The 18,905-nt window shown below is 41.2% G+C and overlaps 2 protein-coding genes across 4 annotated transcripts in view; one reads left to right on the forward strand and one right to left on the reverse strand.

Annotated features, from left to right (window-relative positions):
* The window catches only part of PIAS2 (protein inhibitor of activated STAT 2), a 29,489-nt gene extending 27,451 nt beyond the window's left edge, over positions 1 to 2,038 (reverse strand). Inside the window, exon 1 of the mRNA XM_090132258.1 lies at positions 1,934 to 2,038. The gene's annotated coding sequence lies outside the window, so the exon portion shown is untranslated. The remainder of the gene's footprint in view (positions 1 to 1,933) is intronic.
* KATNAL2 (katanin catalytic subunit A1 like 2) lies at positions 2,003 to 18,831 on the forward strand. 3 transcript variants are annotated; one of them, XM_090132262.1, is made up of 16 exons: positions 2,003 to 2,127; positions 5,100 to 5,170; positions 5,589 to 5,755; positions 6,405 to 6,447; positions 6,570 to 6,687; positions 7,100 to 7,198; positions 7,371 to 7,466; positions 8,072 to 8,149; positions 8,777 to 8,875; positions 9,396 to 9,459; positions 9,970 to 10,088; positions 11,213 to 11,304; positions 14,342 to 14,452; positions 17,277 to 17,439; positions 17,956 to 18,058; positions 18,360 to 18,831. In XM_090132262.1, the coding sequence occupies exons 1-16, from the start codon at positions 2,077 to 2,079 to the stop codon at positions 18,497 to 18,499; spliced, it is 1,614 nt and encodes a 537-aa protein (XP_089988388.1). In that variant the 5' UTR covers positions 2,003 to 2,076; the 3' UTR covers positions 18,500 to 18,831. The 3 variants fall into 3 exon arrangements, with proteins under 3 accessions (XP_089988388.1, XP_089988389.1, XP_089988390.1); XM_090132263.1 differs by having other exon boundaries at positions 6,408 to 6,447; XM_090132264.1 differs by lacking the exon at positions 2,003 to 2,127 and adding an exon at positions 2,175 to 2,383 and having other exon boundaries at positions 18,360 to 18,716.
* The last annotated feature ends 74 nt before the right edge of the window (positions 18,832 to 18,905 follow it).

Below are 18,905 nucleotides of genomic sequence, written 5' to 3' on the forward strand. Positions count from 1 at the left end.
CCCAAATGTTCCACATTCCCACAGTTCATAATACCTCTATAATACAACTAGGGACTCCACACAAAACACTGAGAGTTTACCCTACCTGATGTTTTATCCATTTTACACACACATATATATATTTTCCTTACAGCATTAGTTCTTACACATCACAGTAGCCACCATGCTCCATACATATTCCACCCCCCACCCCCCAAATCCAGACCAAGTTCCTCTCAGATCTCCTTTTTGTATATTTCCCACTAATTAGAACCAATCCCACCCATTATTAGAGCAGCTGCCCTTCCAATTAGCTCTTACCCCAGTTAAGGGCACTTCACTGCCCCACCCCCTAAGTAATGTTTGATAAGAAAGCACAGAACTAGGCTTTGTGCTGCCAGCCTGAGGCTTCTCAGTTCTTTTTTGTATCCTATGGCTGTTTACTTTTTAAATTAACACTACAAAAGTAGGTAGGTGGTTGTTAGAGAGGTGCTCAGATCTGTGCTTCTCCTGCATCCAAAGCTGTGGATAGACTTTGGCAGCAAGATACTTTGAGCTGGTTGCTTATCACTGCTACTGGAAAGCAACACTTCTGTGCTGCTCAGTCTGTCCTTCTAGTCCCAGCAGCTGAAAAAACAGCTTAGGCGAGGCATAACCAACTGTATCAAGGCATAGATTGAAGTTATATATTAGAGATATCACTGCATTTGCATTACTTAATGGAGGAAGGGTGTATTGTGAGAATGACAGTGCCCTATGTCTGTGTTTCAATGTCTGACCTCCTGCGCTGTGTGCTTCTGTCTTCTGATGGGCAAATGGACAGCACAGCCATGTGAGAAAGGGCTGATCTGCTATTAAATACCTTGATGACTCTGCTTATTTCAGTTTCTGCAACAGCAGAGTCGTATATAATTTCCAAACACATTTAGCAATCCCGTGCTGAAATGATTTTTAAATACAGTTCGTGGATTTGATGACAGAGAGAGATGAAAAGTACCATATACTTACTAATGCCATTGTTTCCTTTTCCTCTCAGAAATCACAACTCATGTACACGTACGATTTGCTCTTAAGAGAAGTTCTTTACAGCTGCACAGCCCAATAAAAAGCTTTTTTGACACACAAGACCACAGCCACTTTATTTTTATGGTCTCTTCATGAACACAAAATAGTTTGACAGAACTCTGAGAAACAGGACTGGACAATTCCACCATTTATGTGCTCCAGAAATAAATTTTTCCACCAAAACTCATACTCAGAGGTCATAAGAAACAAAAATCCCATTTTGCTTCTTTTTAAACTTCTTTTTAACCACTCATTAACAAAGAACTGCATTTGTGACACCTTTTCAATTCAGTCTGCTGGTCTACGCTGGGCCAGAAATGAGTAACACTGCTAAGAAAGAGCAACTCGTGTCTTGGGATGGTTGAGGATTTCTGTAAGGACCCTAAACAGATATACTGCAAGCTGATGTAACCTCTGTATTACAGGGAATTTTGCTTTGGAGCAGCTTCAGCCCAGCTCCTACGTCACACATCAGAATCCTCCAAAGCTGGATGCACCTCATATGACAGTGAATGCAAGTATTTACTTTGGAGGTGTCCAATGTGCTCAGGTTCCTGAAAGCAAAGCTGGACTCATTCCACTACAACTCCATGTTTTAAGCGCTGTTCGTTGGGCCCTCACGGCCTCTTGAGTGCCTCGCCTCCATTTTAACACCCACTGCTACGGCTGTGGGAGCCGGTCTCGGTGACACGGCGATCTCTCGGGGCCGTTCGGGTCCGCTTTGCTTCTGCGTGATTTCACTCGCTTTGGCCTCAACCAGCGTCCGCTCTCCCCGTCACCGCGCACTGCTCAGGCAAGCCCGGCAACGATTGGTTAACACCACTTTTAGCCCCGCCCTCTCTCCCCACAGTGGTTGGCTCATCGTTTAAACTGCCATCATTTTCTCTACCTCTGATTGGACAGCTCTTCAATCATTCATTCTCCTTCGGACGCTTCGATTGGCTGCGGGAAGGACGAGCCGGGCCGCGGGCCTCGGCGGTTTGTGGCGGTCCTGTCGTTCCCCGTTCATTGCGCCTTTCAGCTGCCCGCCCGATGGAGCTCTCCTGCCAGGCGCTGCGAGCCGCGCGCCAGGCGAGGGAGGCGGTAAGAAGCCAGGCCGCGCGTCCTGTTGCTATGGGAACAGCGCTGCTGCATTCTGCGCATGCTCGGCGGGCGGGGCGCAGTGCGCAGGCGCTGAGAGCTGCCTCCATGGCTGCCTCGGGACGGGGAGGGTTTGGGCTGTGTTTATACCCGGGAGTGCCTTGCTGCACTTGGACGACTTTTGTAATGCTCCTCTGGACGCGCTCTGACAGCTTCACACCTTTCTTGTGCTGAGGGCTGCAGCCCCCGCATGCTCCAGGTGGGGCCTTATAAGGGAAGGGCAGAGGGAACAGCCCCCTCCCTGCCTGCCTGGCCTTGTTGGACCTCATTGGAGTCACGCTGCTCCAGCCTGTCCAGGACTCTCTGGATGACATCCCTTCCTTCTATTGAGTCCATGTGCCACTTAGCCTGGTGCCATCAGCAAGCTGCTGAGGGTGCACTCGATTCCATCATCTGTGTCACTGATAAAAGAGTACCGGTCCCACATGGGCCACTGGGGTGCACCACTTGTGACCAGCTGCCACCTGGACATAGAGCTATTGACAACAACCCTATGCCTCTGGCCATCCAACCAATTCCTAATCCACCAGTTGGTCCATCCTTCAAACCCTTATCTCTCAAATTTAGAGATAACAGTGTGGTGCGGACCACGTCAAATGCCTTGGACAAGTCCACACAAGTGACATAACCTGCCTTTTGTTTGTCCACCAGTGCCTCCACTCCATCATAGAAGGCCACCACAATGGTGGGAAGATTCACACTCTACTGCCATACCAACAACAACCACATCTGACATTGTGGGCCAACATAATAAAGTAGGAGGCACTACTTTTGGAGCATCCCTTGTAGATGGTGTATTTACCCAGGAATGGGGGGCTCCACGACATTCCCTTCCTGGGCCCAAATACACAGAATCACAGAATGGCCTGGGTTGGAAGGGTCCTCAAGGATCATGAAGCTCCAACCCCTTGCCACACACAGGGCCACCAACCTCCACATTTCATACCAGCCCAGGCTGCCCAGGGCCCCATCCAACCTGGCCTTGAACACCTCCAGGGATGGACGGGGCATCCACAGCCTCTCTGGGCAGCTGTTCCAGCACCTCACCACTCTCTCTGTAAAAAACTTCCCCCTGACATCCAACTGAAATCTGCCCTCCCTCAGCTTCAAACCATTTCCCCTTGTCCTGCAGTTATCCACCCTTTCAAAGAGTTGATTCCCCTCCTGTCTGTAGGCCCCCTGTAGGTACTGAAAGGCTGCAATGAGCTCACCCTGCAGCCTTCTTTTCTCCAGGCTGAACAAGCCCAGCTCCTTCAACCTGTCTTTGCAGGGGAGGTGCTGCAGCCCCCTGATCATCTTTGTGGCTCTCTGGACTCTTCCAACTAGAGGGATTGGGAAGGACAGAAGGGATCTGTTTTGTAACCTCCCCAGTAGGGATTTGTGAAAGTTGTTTCGAAACATAAACTATAATGAACACAGTCCAGCTGCAGAAGTGGGTGTTCACTGTGGTATAACTGAATTCGTACAAATGAGAAGGAGATTTAATTCTACCTAATTAATTTTTAAACTCAGAATCTTTAATTTGTGCTATTTGTGTCCTTCACAAAATCATACATATTCATACCAAAATCCAGGGCCAAATACTAATGAAATACTATAGAGTAAAATTAGTCTTTTAATCAGATTGAAGGAATTACACAAAACTAAGTTGATTTTTGAAGCAAATGCATTTTAGTAAAAGGGATGAAAATAACAAAATGAATTCATAAAAATACGTGATTCTGCTAGAAATTACTTTCAAATGTCTGCTAAGAGAGTGATATGTTGCATGCTTTTGTTAAGCAAGAAATAAATAAAATGTTCTCTAAGTGTTGGAGATAATTGGTTAAGTGCTCAACTGTGTAGTTTTTAAAAGAAGATCACACTTAAGTGCCTTAAGCTTTTATTAATTGCACGGACCCCTAAATCCCCTGTAGTAATTGAAAATGTAATTACATCCATTTTTTGTTCTTTTAAGAATAGAAGCTTATTAAACTTTAAGCACTCAAACATCCTCTGTAATACCAGTGGCTCTAAACAACGTGCAATTCCAACTACTAATTAAACAGGAAGGCTAAATCACTATAAAGCTAAGCTGAATTTTAAGTAACTTTTCACTCAGAAGTTCTCCTGTTTTTTCACACAGCAGAAGATTTACCATTCCCTCTCTACATGCAGCTGAAGTCCTGCGGAAATAGGAAAACATCCACAATTCAGAATGTTTACGGAATATCAGCAGTTTGGAAAAGTGAAAAATGACAGATCCTTGTACAGCAGGATGCTGATTTTTTGCCTTTGCTCTTGAGCATCAACTAGTTCCTTTCTTTTTGCAGCACCTCTCTGGAATACACCACCAGCCCCTTTGATTCCTTTGTCTCCAAAGCCAAAAGGAAAATGTTACCAATCTGTTTAATAATACGTAAAATACATTTCCAACAGATAAGAAATGTTCAAACCAACTCCCAGCCCTTCCTCATTTTTCCACCAGATGGCCCCACGCCCGCAGCAAAATCATGGAAATACCTGTTCTGCTCAGCCACTGTTTGCTTGCTCTACTCAGTGACTTTTGCAGGTTGTGCTATCTCAAATGTGTACATTTGCAGGATGCTGTATGGTATTCTTTAAGAACCGTACCCTATAATGCCCAGCAGCTTAAGTCTGGTGGAGATCCACAGTCACAGCAAGGTCATAAATTATTTGTCAACCTAAGCTTTTTTGCTTTCTTCTAGGAACAGTTTTCCACCCATCCGATAGCTCTGATAATGCGTAAGAAAAATAACATTGAAAGCCACATGAGTTCTGCTTATTAACAGTGCAGTGTTTTCCAGTTCTTGTATGCTGTTGCCTTGATCTTTGTCCACAGGCTGCACTGAGATGCTGTTTACAGCAATAAAGTGAACATTACATCTGATCTCAAGTTCTGTCTTCATTCACAGGATGAGCTGAGAACAGAAGCTCGACGGAAAAATCTCCTCATTCTCATCTTGCATTACTTAATGGAGGAAGGGTATGTTATCTAAGTAACAATGCTCCACCTCTGTGTTTCAGTGTCTGACTTCCCACACTGTGTGCTTCTGTCTTCTGATGGCTGAATGGAGAGCACAGCCATGCGAAAAAGAGCTGATCTGCTATTAAATATCTTGATGATTCTGTTTATTTGTTTCAGTTTCTGCAGCAACAGTGTCGTATGTAATTTTCAAACACATTTAGCAATCCCTTGCTGAAATGATTTTTAAATACAGTTTGTGGATTTGATGACAGATAGAGGTTAAAAATACCATATACTTACTAATACCATTGTTTCCCTTTTCTCTCAGAAATCACAATGAGGTAATATTTCACAATATTGTGTTCTGTGGTAACTCACAACTTTCTGTTCTGCATAAGTCACAGCTTTTTGCTCATTGCTTTTTTATAATTACCAGGTACATGGATTCTGCAAGTACTTTGGAACAAGAGACAAAATTAGGTTTACGTGGCTTTGAAGTTTGTGACAACGTTGACCTTGAGACAATTTTGATGGAATATGAAAGCTATTACTTTGTAAAGTTTCAAAAGTACCCTAAAATCACAAGGAAGATCCTGGACGCTGGTATGTATTCCAAAAGAAAGCCTTTTTTTTTCCCATCAAAACCTAAAATGATAGACTCTTGACACTTCTGCTGTACCTCTGTGCTCACTGCATGAATGCTCTTACTATAGTTCTAGGACATGCATTAAAGGTAATGTGCCAAAAAAGTAGTTGGCTTATTTCCTCCAAAGGGCTTAAAGGTCTGAGATATAACTGAATGATGCAGAGTAAGGGAAACCAGAACATGAGCATTTTGTTACAACTCTGAGAGCCGGAGTGGTTCTGTTCTTGAGCACAAAATGTGATGTATGGAAGTCCGAAGAAGCCAGTTCTGAAGAGCTTGGAGGTTGCAGAAAACACCCACATCTCTTCCTACGCTTCTTGTAAGAACAAACAAACAAACAAACAAACAAAAATGAATCAGCAGGGTAGGGGTGATGGTATGGGAGTATCTCTGAGCAGCTTTCAACATTTCATATGTCTGAGAGCAATCCAAGGGAAATGGAATATCTTTGACTGGAGGGACCCACAGGGATATTCTTGTTTTTGCATCACTATTTCCAAGATAATGAAAATATGCTCCAAAATATTTCTGAGGGACAAAGAAAGCAAGTTGTTATTTTTTCAAATACTGTATCTTAATTCCCTTTCAATATTAATTTTGCCACAGCAGAAAATAAACAACCACTGGGAACTGGAGGAAGGCAAAGAAGGTAAGGAGAATGCATGGGGCTTTTTCCAAGTAGGACAACATACAGCGTAGCTATAATAATGTTGTTTTGAAGTAAGAAAGAAGTTGTGAATGCCTTTGAAACCTTAATTTGTTGTATTGTAGGGCAGCAAGCTCTCAGAATCTCCCAAGGATCAAGCAGCAGTCGATGCAACAACCATCATCAAAAACTTCATCGGGGAGCACAGAGCTAAAATCACCCACCAAAGAGAGCCCCAGACAGGTTGAAATGTGTTTAATCTTGGCAGTATTGCAGTTGAGATCGGTGGGATTTTATCTGGAGTAGCTGGAGTCAGTGAGAATTTTTGTAACTTTGGGATTTTCCTAGTTATGTAATTTAAGCATTACAGAATCGTAGAATCATTAAGATTGGTAAAGACCACTAAGATCATCAAGTACCACCATCAGTGGTGTTAGGCTACAGGAGAAACTGCTTTTTAGCTGTCAGCTGGGGGGGCAAGTCACAAACCAAAATCAGAAGTAAAGAAGTTATGAAACTCAACCTATGTGGAAATCAGCAGTCTTTCCATTAATGTCAGTATATTTAAGCATTCACCATAAATCACCCTTACAAAAAATGTAGCCCTTGTACAATACAACAGTGTATTGTCTTAAAATGGTTGGTTTTTTTTCAGAATAATGAGAGCACAGTAACTCTGGAGCAATCTGACTTTGGCTTAAGCATCTCAGCAATCAACAGAGCTGGAGGAGGAGAAGGCCCTCACCCAAGAAGGGTTGGTGGAATCCTAACATGCTTTATGATAGAAATGTATGCAGATTCCAGCTGTTTCCCATATTTGAAATCTGCAGCAAAGAATCTAATTGCTATAATGTTAAGCACAATTTTGGCCCAGTGTGTTTTTAACAGTAGAGCTACCATCCCTATCACGTTATCTTCTTCTTTAGAGCCAAGTAGTTGACTTGCATGGGATGATCCAGGATGTCAAAGTATCCCCAAATGGAATGGGTTTAAACAGCCTTAATTGGGATCCAGACCCATCGGTAAGTGTTTCTTTCTGTATTTCCTCTCAGTGTACAATAAAATAAGGTTTATATAACCAGGAACAAAATAAAATACCACAGTGATGTTTCCAAAGTGTTACAAAAGGTCTTGGGTTTTGGAGTGGTGTATTTCTTCCTTCAGTCATACTTGATGCTGTCTGACTTCTTGACAGTTGTTGACTCTTTGAATACAAAAGTATGCAGCAGATACAAATCGTGCCTTGTGATTCATAGATTGGCAGAAACTCACAGTAATTCAACGGCTGGGCAATTGCTACACTTGAAAGTTTCAAAACAGAGTCTGTGGTAGTGTGGTGACCGTATTTACATTTTTCACTTCTCTTAATTTGTGTATGGTATGCTTAGGATTACATATGCAATAAGAGAGCTGCTCGTTTTAATGTTAATATGGGGTTATGTTCTGTCAGTTGAAAAGATGAGCTACTACCAGTATAGCTTGTTTCTAAAACATTATTCTTATCCATATTTTACATCTTTCAAAGTTGCTATTGCTGTGATGCACCATTTTATTTCTGAAACTATTTTACTGTTTAAAAATAACTGAAGTCTGGTAAGAATTTATTATTATTTTTTTTTAATTTTAGGAACGCTTACTGAAACCCCTTAGTGCTTTTATTGGCATGAATGGTGAAATGAGAGAACTTGCAACTGTTGTAAGCAAAGTAAGGTCGGATTCTTATTTTATTTGTACAGAGATCTTGGCTATCTTTGTTAGCTGGGAATGCTGTTTGTTGCTTTATTATATGCTTTTTAAGGGATATGTTTTTTAAATTGCTTAGTTGCTATGGTAATCATCACTGTGTAAATCAATAAAAATAAATAGCATGTGGTATCTATTTCACAGCACAATCTAATTTAATTTGGAAACAGTTATGGAAGCCTCTACTTGGTGTCATAAATCTGATTCATCTTAATTTGCTGTTAATAGAAAGGGAAAGTGTAATCTACTCTATATAAATAATTTTTCTAATTGTATTAAATCAAATTTTCCCCTTGGACACAAGCACATAATTTTTCTTCAGTCCCTGGAGCCTGCCTGTTTTTATTAGAGAGTTGAATGTATCCCAAGTACTTATACTGAGGATATCTTCTGCAGAACAATTAGTCTCTGGAAGGCGAAGCCACAAAATGTTACTAATGGAAAAGAAAGATTCATAGAAGATTTGGATAGTTTGTACTATTACATAAGATGAAACGTTAATTATGTAACAGTATGACTTTATAACAGAGTTGATTTTTCACTTTGCCAGAGGTGAAGTTTTGCTAACAGGATGTGACATGTGTTGCAGGACATTTATCTCCATAACCCAAATGTGAAATGGGATGATATCATTGGCCTGGATGCAGCTAAGAGGCTCGTCAAGGAAGCAGTTGTTTATCCTATAAGGGTAAGGCACTAAATAGATGAAGAGAAAACAATTGTTGGTCTCATTAACATTTTTCTTGTGATTAGAGTGGTGGTCACATTTTCTACCTATTTTGGTGCTTTTGTAGGCATTTCCTGTCAGAACTGTTCCTACTTCACAGAATGTGCATTCTTGTATAGGAAAAAATCCTTTCAGTATAACAACTCTTAAGTTTGGGGTCCTATTCTTTGATACTTCTGGCAGTGTAAGAGGCTCTGGGTTTGGCCTATGCTAATTCAATGTGAAATAATGTATAGAAGAGAATATCATTGAAGAATTGAAGCATTTGAGTGATACACTTAAAACAGTTTCATATGGTCAGTGCAGTATTTTTCTCAATACTCAGATTATATATATTATATTGTTTTGTTTCTCCTCCTCTGTTCACAGTTCTTAGATTTCCTGAGTGCAGTAGGAGCAGCAGGGGTAGGGTTTGCAATCCCTTGTGTTTTGTTATAGATGATACAGTTACAATCCATGAATTCCTTTTTGGTTCCCACAGTACCCTCAGCTATTTACAGGCATTCTGTCTCCATGGAAAGGCTTATTGCTCTATGGACCACCAGGTATGGAGATCTTTACAACCCTTCCAGTTTTCTGTCCATTCAATTTTTGTACTACAGCTAAATCACTGATTAACAAGATCTCATGTATTAAAGTATTGCTAAAAAAATGTTCTGTAATTTGAAATGAGGGAGACATTTTGTTGATTACATCTGTCTCTCACTCTTGAACCTGTCCATTTGCCTTTCTCACAACCCTAACAACTTCTATACTGGAATCTTACAAAATACAATACTTGCACTAACCATCAGGAGAAGCAAGAATTAGTATTAGATCTCTGCTGCTCACATGAATCAACTTGCCTTGACCTGATGGAGTCACAGAGTCACGCAATTGTAGGGGCTGAAAGGGGCCTCTGGAGGTCATCCAGTCCACCTCCCAGGCAAACCTGGATGGACTTTTCCTATTTAATCTGACTAATAGGAGGATGAGGGGGACTATTCAAGAATTTGAATTGTATTCCTTTAGAAAGTGAATTTCTTCAACTTTTTTTTTTTTTTTTTTTTTGGTAGGTACTGGCAAAACATTGCTTGCTAAGGCTGTTGCCACAGAGTGCAACACAACATTTTTCAACATATCAGCATCCACCATTGTCAGCAAATGGAGAGGTGATTCAGAAAAGCTTGTCCGGGTAAGAATGATTATCTTCTTCATTACACTAATATCAGGTTCCTGCTTAAAGAACTGAAGCTTAAAACGGAACTGGAAAGGTGCATTTCTCTGATACTCATAATCCTTCTTGTCTCAGACAAAACTTGTAATTCTGTATCTAGTTCTTAAAATGGGAACATCACCTCTGCAGAAGACTTAGAATTCTGATTCTTGGTGTGGAATTGTTGTTTTGTAATACAAAATGAATCCAAGAAATATTTTTGGCTCATTGAATGAGAGATAGTCAAGCAGAACTGCTAACTGAACTTCGTGATCCCTTCAAAGTGCTTCTCAGCCTTTCTGCAAGGGTCAGCTCCAAGGCTCCCTAGTTTCCCTCCTGTCAGGAGAAGGTCTTTTTTTTGACACAACACCATCCAAAAGGTTTTTCTGAATATGATACAGCACTTGCAGTGGTACCACTGAATCTGTGGTATTTCACCACAGAGAAGAAAGGACTATATGTTCCTACTACTAATGTAAATCTCTCCCTGATTCCATAAAAAATAGATGAAACTTTTTTTTTCGAAATGTCAGACCCAGATTTTGTATCAGCTTAGTATTACATTTTTTAATCTAACCCTGGTGGTTCAAGCAGTTTATGTTTGTTTCATCAGGAGAAACAAAATAACTGCAAAATAACTGCAAAAAACAAAATAATTCTCAGCAAGGGAGTAAGTCCATTTTTTTTCATTATGGTGCAGTTTGTTGGTTTTTTTTTCCTCAAATCCTTATTTAAAAAACTACAAATGGAGCACCAATAAAAGACAGTTTATTTAATCTCCGATAACAATGCAGGAGTTCCCAGAATCCTCTGAGGGATCATTTTCTTCTATCCCATTATTCTCAGGGTACTCTGATAGGATTTGGCTAGAAAGATTTACATACAAAGACAGGATTACATCCTGTGTTCTTTATATCTCCTTTACAAACCTTTCAGAATTTGAGAGGATTCAGGGACCCTCAGCCTACCCAGAGCACATACCCTCTTTTGTCCTGTAAGCTTGATGTCTGGGCTCTGTTATTGATCTTCTGTACCTGTGTCTCTTGATGCTTTTTTTAAATTTACTTTTCTTTATTTTTTCTGTCTCTTTTCTCTCTAAACAGGTGCTGTTTGAGCTTGCCCGGTACCACGCTCCTTCCACAATTTTCTTGGATGAACTGGAGTCTGTGATGAGCCAAAGAGGCACCATCTCTGGGTAACTAAGAAGAGCTCTTCCAGTAGATTTAGGAGAGTATTTGTACCGCTTTTCAGTGCACCCTTTCAATAGCACACATAGCATGGGAAATAAGCAAGGGGAGATGGAAGCCACGGTGCAATTAGAAAACCGTGGCCTAATTGCTGTTACAGAAACATGATAGGATACTACAATCAAGTGCTACAAGCTTTATACAAGGGATAGGCAAGGCAGGAGGGATGGGGAAGTTGCTCTCTGTGTTAAGAAATATAGAGATGGTGAAGAGCTGCCTCTGAGTAACAGAGCTCTCTTCAAGAACACCTTTTGGGGAACACAAGAGCTCACCACTCCACAGTGTAAGGAATCAGGCAGAGGAGGAAGGGAGGTGGCATGGCTGAGCAAGAACCTGCTAGTCAGACTGAGTGAGGGAAAAGAAGGAAAATTATACGTAGTGGAATATAGTGGAATATGTGACCTGGGAACAATACAAGGATGCTGTCCAGACATGAAGAGATAGGACGAGGAAAGCCAAGGTGCAGATGGAATGGAATATGGCAAGGGACGTGCAAAATAATAAGAAGAGATTCTGTAGATATATAGGTCAGAAGAGACATGCCATAGAGAGCATACCTCCTCTGATAAATGAGAAGGGCTCCACTGGCTCCAAGCAGACATTAAGAAAGCTGAGCATTAAGTAAGTTGAAGTACTCAACAAGTTCTTTGCTTCAACCTTCACTGGCTGTCAAGGTTCCCACATCTCTTGTATTCCTGAACCTCTAAGTGAGAGTCAGGGGAGTAGAATTTCTCCCAGTGTAAGAGTAGAGCAAGTCCAAGACCACTTCATGAGGCTGAATATGTACAAGTCTATGGGGCCAGATGGCATGTATCTCACGGTCCTGAAGGAACTGGCTGATGAGGTTTCCAAGCCGCTCTCCATTATGTTTGAAAAGATGTGGCTGTCAGGTGAAGTTCCTGGTGATTGGAAAAAGGGAAACATCACTCTTATTTCTAAGGAAGGTAGAAATGAAGACCCAGGGAACTACAGGGTGGTGAGCCTCACCTCTGTGCTTGGGAAGATCGTGGAGCAGATGTTAGCAGATGAAGACATGTTAAGGTACATGAGGGAGGAGCAGGTGATCTGAAACAGCCAGCACAGCTTCACCAAGGGCAGATCATGTCTGACCCATCTGGTGGCCTTCAGTGATGGAGTGACAGCATTGGTGGACAAAGAAAGGGCAACTGATGTTATCTATCTGGACTTGTACAAGGCCTTTGGCATTGTTCCACATCCCATCCTTCTCTCTAAATTGGAGAGATATGGGTTTGGAGGGTAAACTATTTGGTGGATAAGGAAGTGGTTGGATCGTTGCAACCAGAGGGCTGTGGTCAATGGCTCTGTGTCCAGAGGCTGTTCACAAGTGGTATCCCCCAGGGGCCCATCTGGGACTGGTGCTCTTCAAGATCAATATCAGCAACACAGAAAGTGGGATTGAATTCAGTCTCAGCAAGTGTGCTGATGGCACCAAGCTTAGTGCAGCTGACACAATAGAAAGAAGAGATGTCATCCCAAGGGACTTGGACAGACTGGAACAGTGGGACAACACAGACCTAATGATGTTCAACAAGGCCAAATGCATGGTTCTGCACTTTGGTTGGAGCAATCCCAAGTACATATGTACAGACTGGGAGAAGAACCTCCTGAGAGCAGCCCAGCAGAGAAGCATTTGGTGAACAAAATGCTGGACATGAGCTGTGTGCACTTGCAGCAGGAAGGCAGTATCCTGAGCTGCATCATCAGATGGGTGGCAGCTGGGAGAGAGTGAAATTGTTCACCTCTCTTCTGTCCTCATGTGACCCCATCTGCTGTACTTGTATCCAGGCCTTGGGCCCCTGGCACATGAAGATTGTGCAGCTGTTGGAGAGGATACAGAGGAAGCACAAAGATGTTCAGAGGGCTGAAGTACCTCTCCTATGAGGAAAGGTTGGGGGAACTGAGCATGGAACTATGAAAAGCATGTGTCTACAAAGATTGTAAGCAGGAAAGAGGTTCAATAGTGCATAAACAGTATTTTGTATTTGAAAAGTTAGTAAAGACAGCAGTGGGAAACAACAGGTGTCGAGAGGGGCAAGTGAAAAGCAGCTGGTTTATAACACTTAGCACAGGCTGAAGCAGAGCACTGTGTGATGCAGTGTCAACAGTGGAATGGCATTTTCATTTAAGGGACTAACTCTGATGACATTGCCAGGGCTTACGGTTGCAAGGATAGGAGGATTTTATTACTGTCATCCATGGAGTAGAAAATTTATAGTTTAAAACAGATTGAAAACATTAAACATGCAGGAGAAGCAGACAAATACAAAAATATTGTTCTGACAGTTTGGAACCCATGGGGGTATATGTACGTCATCTGCTATAAGTTACATTCTTACAAAGATGTGTAAATTGAATATGCTATATAGTAAAGATAGAAATTATAATAATTGTCAGTTAGTAGATGTAAACTATGGACCAAATTTTGCTTTTGTATTTTTAAAAAACTCATTAGCATCAATCAGTTATGTATTTCAGTAAAGACCTTTATCAAAGATTATACAGCTGTTTTTACATAACCCTATTAAGTAGAGTGGTTAAGTAATAACATCATGCTGATATGTGGGTGCTGTGCCTTTGGAGAGGTAAGTAATTAAACCTGAGTGGTAGTTCTTACCATCTTCAAGCTCTAAGTTTGTCTCTGGATTTGGTCCAGGAGTTACTCTATGCCTGGGACCAGAAGATCCAGCTGATTACCTGGATTAAGGACAGAAAATATGTATGTATATATTTTGTTTGGTTTCAGTAATGGTGAATTCTCCTCACTTTAATGCTCTGAAAAGAGTGCATTTAAGTAACCATTAGAAAGCTTGATTTTAATACTTCAATGTTAGCTAATGGAGCTTAATCATGCTTGGAACTAGGGCAAAGTGGTGACAAGGGCTCAGTTGCTGTGAATGACACTGTATAAATAAAGATGATTACTTTAATGCACTGAGCAAATAATGTTTCTCTGAATCTTGGTAGCGGTGAACACGAAGGAAGTCGGCGGATGAAAACAGAATTACTGGTGCAGATGGATGGCTTGGCCCGATCTGATGATCTTGTATTTGTTTTAGCAGCTTCCAATCTGCCATGGTAAGAGATCCAGAGAGTACGTTTTGAATACATTTGCATGAGCTTCTAAGCACAGATAAAGATTTTATTTAGACTTTTGCAGAAAAAGCCTTGATATTTGGTTAAAGCATTTAAAGATTAATTTGGGGCTTTTACTTTTAAACTCTACAATTCTTGCTATTTGTGCCATATGAGAATAATCCATAATAAAGTCAACATATGCCAGTGCTACCAGCTGCTAATATTTAAAATGGAGTATTTGACTTTAGAGGCAAGTTATTTACTATGTTTAAGCTAAGAAGGGTTTCAGCTTGGGACTGTAAGGTGCTTAAAACATCTAGTGCTTAGAAGGATACTCCATAAATAGGAAGGTTGGATTTTATTGGTAACAAATGGGACTTTTATAAGTTGAGGGACAAAATTCTTTGGTTTCTTTAACATAATTGGGAATAAAATCATAGAACCATAGAATGGCCAGGGTTGAAAATGACCACAATGCTCATCTAATTTCAACCTCCCTGGTATGTGCAGGGTTGCCAACCACGAGTACTGCATATGGGGCTTCACAAGAGCTGAATAGAGGGGGACAATCACCTCCCTCTCTCTGCTGCCCACCCCTCTTTTAATGCAGCCCTTATTTAATGCAGAATAAATGGTTTGAAATTGGATCTTTCATACAAACCTTATTAAACAACTGCAAATAGTAAATGGGGAAAATAGAGGCAGTTGGGCAAGCACAGCTATTTTCAATGGATGGATTTGTAGCTCATAAAGCTTTTTTCAAAGTAGAAGAAGTTAACACCTGTGCAGGGAATTGAAGCACATCGATAAGCTTGTTTATGAAGTTGGTTTTCATAGGTCTGGCACTAGTCTGGATTTGCTTCATTTTTGCTTCACTTCTGGATAACAACCCAGAAGGTTTTTATGATTAATGCTTTTCAGGCTGGTTCTTACAAGGGTGCCATAGGGAGATATATGGGAAAACCCTCTCTGTGTTCATAAAATATAATTTTTGCATCCAAGTAGAAGGTAGGTTTCCCATGCTGTGAGACTATCAGCAGAGAAATAGATGTTCTGTTTCTCTGCTGCATGGACATGCTGAAAACCTGACTTGATGCCTGCTTGAGGCTCACAGGCTCTTTAACTGTAAGCACCCAAAATTTATGTGGAAGTTAGATGTACAAACAAGTCTGGCTCCTAGCCTGGCCCAATAGTGTGAGTACAAAACCATCAATGGTTTTTATAACAGGAGAATACATGTGTGAATTTGGGAGTTTATGTCTAAGACAATCTCATGAATTTAAATCAGTACAAAATCCACCCCATTTTGTCTTTAGGTACCTACATGAAAGGAATTGAGCAGACTATGATTTAATTATGTTCTAGTTGGGTATAAAAATGCTGAAAAATAAGTAGCTACAGTGTGAACAGTTACGTTTAAATAACACATCAAGAACCTGTTCATCTCTTGTGTGGTTCATTAGTAGAACATCAGAAATGTTTGTTACTGTAACATCATTACCCTTTCAGAAGGAGAAACTGAGCAGTGAAGATCACCACATGGCTGGTGGTGGATCTCTGAGTATACACTTAGAAGAGTATTTTAGGAAGATGGAAACCTAGTGAGAACCATGAGCATCTTACACCAATAGTGAAGCTCCTAGCCTTGATTAATATGGAAATTTTTCCTTCCAGATAGGTCGGTGGGATTTGAACCTCCTCAACGATCTCATCTGTTTACAGATGATTTTTGTATTAGGCTACCAGCAGTCTTAGAACCATATAGCCATTAAAGAAAAGAGCACTACAGTCACCAAGTCCAACCACAACCCATCCATACCATGGCCAATAACTGTCTCCCAAATGCCAAATCTCCACTGTTCTTGAAAAAAAATCTTGAGCTGTGTAGGGGTATTTTATAGCAAAGTTTCAAAATACCCCTGGTATGATAGCACAGAGGTTGTGGCTTCCCAGCAGAGCTCAGTGTTCTTGCAAACATTCGGTATTAAGTTGGATTTCAAGAGATTTGTATAGCTCGGATATTTATTGATTATAAAAAAAAAGATAGTACCAAGCTGCTTTTAGATGAATGAAAAGAAGCCTAAACAAAGCTCTTTACGCTGTCCTAAGCTGCACTGCCGCTATTGATCTTCCCCTTCAGCCTGTGTTTGCTGCCCACCCTTGCTTCCCACTGCTCATCAGCACAGCACTTTCTATGGACAAATAACTTGTCAGTAGAAACAAACTGGAAATGAAAATTGGTGTTTATCTCGTCTATCTCCATGATATATGGCAGTGCTAGGAAGGCGTGATGCCATGTGATGTCAACCTTGGAGAGCTATGAAGAGCCACCCACCCTCTCCCATAGGAGATGTATAGGTTCTTCACGCAGAGATTTTTTAATGTATCTCTGAGCTGTTATTTCAGAGAATTTTTGGGCTGGTGCAGTGCTTATTATTCTGTTCTGGTTGTTGTCACTAAATTCACTCTTAAGATAACAAAAATATGTATTTTCAGTGGACAGAGGGACTCCTAATCCCTCTGATGTGAGAGCCAGGCATCCTGAGGTCTGCAGAAACCTGGGCTGGCACATTCTTGAAGTGGTGTTTGTATGTAGACTTTGCTGGAAAAGGAATCAGTGTAATCTTTTGTTTGAAAGAAGAAATTTGTCATGGAATGCTTTGAGAAAGGAACAGAAAGTATCAATCTTTTTTCTTCAGGCTTCATCAATTCATCACAAGGAAGTGAAAATGAAGGGTATTCCTTTGAATGCTCAAAATTCCATTAGAATTTTGACTCATTGACACAACAACACACTGAGGTGATTCCTCTTTTCTGCTTGCAGGGAGTTGGACTCTGCCATGCTGCGGCGGCTGGAGAAGAGGATTTTGGTCAACCTCCCAAATCAAGAGGCACGTCAGGCAATGATCTGGCATTGGCTGCCACCTCTGAGCAATAGTGGAGGAGTGGAGCTGAGAACTGACCTGGACTACAGCTTGCTGGCCCAGGTGAGGCAGCACTGCAGCAAGGGCTCGAGGTCCCAGCTCACCAAGCTGGGAGCACTTCCAATCCATTGGGGTAATGAGTAGTTAATTGCATAGGGAAGGTTTGTGCCAGCTCCACTTCTGCAGGAGAAAAAAGCATTCAGACAGGGGTGAGTCTGACAAGGAAATTGGGCTTGCTTTATTCAGCCCCTCATCACTTCCTGAATTCTTTGGAAATACCTACAGCTTTTCCAGGTTGACCATTTTTACTTCTGTTCAGAGAAAGTTCCCTATTTTGTTTCATAAAGGAAAAAGAAAGGGAAGAAATATAGTTATTTTATTAACAGGGAAGATGAGGACACAGAAAGGTGAGTTTTAGTTTACCTACAGAAAATTAGAAAGAAAATTTTCATTATTTTGTTGAACTCTCTGATCCACGTGGTCCCTTTCAACACAAAATATTCTATGATTCTACACTTCTAAAAGTCATTGCTTTCTGATTTGTAAGCCTGTAAGCTGTAATGTATCGTTCTGTTGTAGGAAACCAATGGGTACTCTGGCTCAGACATCAAACTCGTGTGCAAGGAAGCAGCCATGAGACCAGTGAGGAAAGTTTTCGATGCCCTTGAAAACCATCAGCCAGGTACACAGCTCCAGTTAGAGAATGGGATCTGGGAAATGCTGAGCTACTGCTCCAAGTCTGGAAATCCCAAACTCCAGCAGGTGGAGCTCTGTCATCTGCTTAGAAAAGTTCTAACCTGTATCTTCCTAAAACACCTAACAACATCTGAAATTAAGCCTGTTTTTTGTCAATATCTGTGCTCTTTGCATACGTATGAATTTTTCTTTATCTCACTAAGTTCATTATTTTTTTTGTATACTAAGGAGGATCATAAAAGATTGTCTTTTGGTACTGAAAACCATATTGGCTCTATTTTCTGCAGGTAATAGTAACTTAGCTACAATCCACTTGGACACGATCACAACAGCAGATTTCCTGGATGTGATCACCCACACCAAACCTTCAGCAAAGAAACTCAGCCAGAAGTACACAGCTTGGCAGAGAGAGTTTGAATCAGTCTGAGAAGAAAAATCCCAAAAGACTGAGTACTTCAAAGACTTTCACTATCCAAAATGGCACTTATGCCACCTCTGAAGGACTGAGTGGTGATGGAGAAGGGGGTGCTGAGTTTCTGGGAGAAGATAAACCAATAGGAAATGTCAAAGGACATGAAAACTCCAGCCTTAACTTCAAGTATAAAGATCAAAAGATGGATTGCTTTTCAGTCTTTATTCTCAGTAGCTGTTTACGGGTTTGGAGTCCAAGAACTGGAGCAGGTGATGAGGGTAACCCTCCTTTCTGAGACTCACTAAAGCATCACAATCAGCACAGCTCTGCTAGCAGAGACCTGTGTGCCTTTTTAACCAAGCCTAAGTAAGTGATTGCTTTCAGTGAAATTGAGCTTAACAGTGCCTGGTACATTGGGTTG

The sequence above is a fragment of the Phasianus colchicus genome, chromosome Z, assembly GCF_987193195.1.
Source record: "Phasianus colchicus chromosome Z, bPhaCol1.hap1.1, whole genome shotgun sequence".
NCBI classification, from domain to species: Eukaryota; Metazoa; Chordata; class Aves; order Galliformes; family Phasianidae; genus Phasianus; species Phasianus colchicus.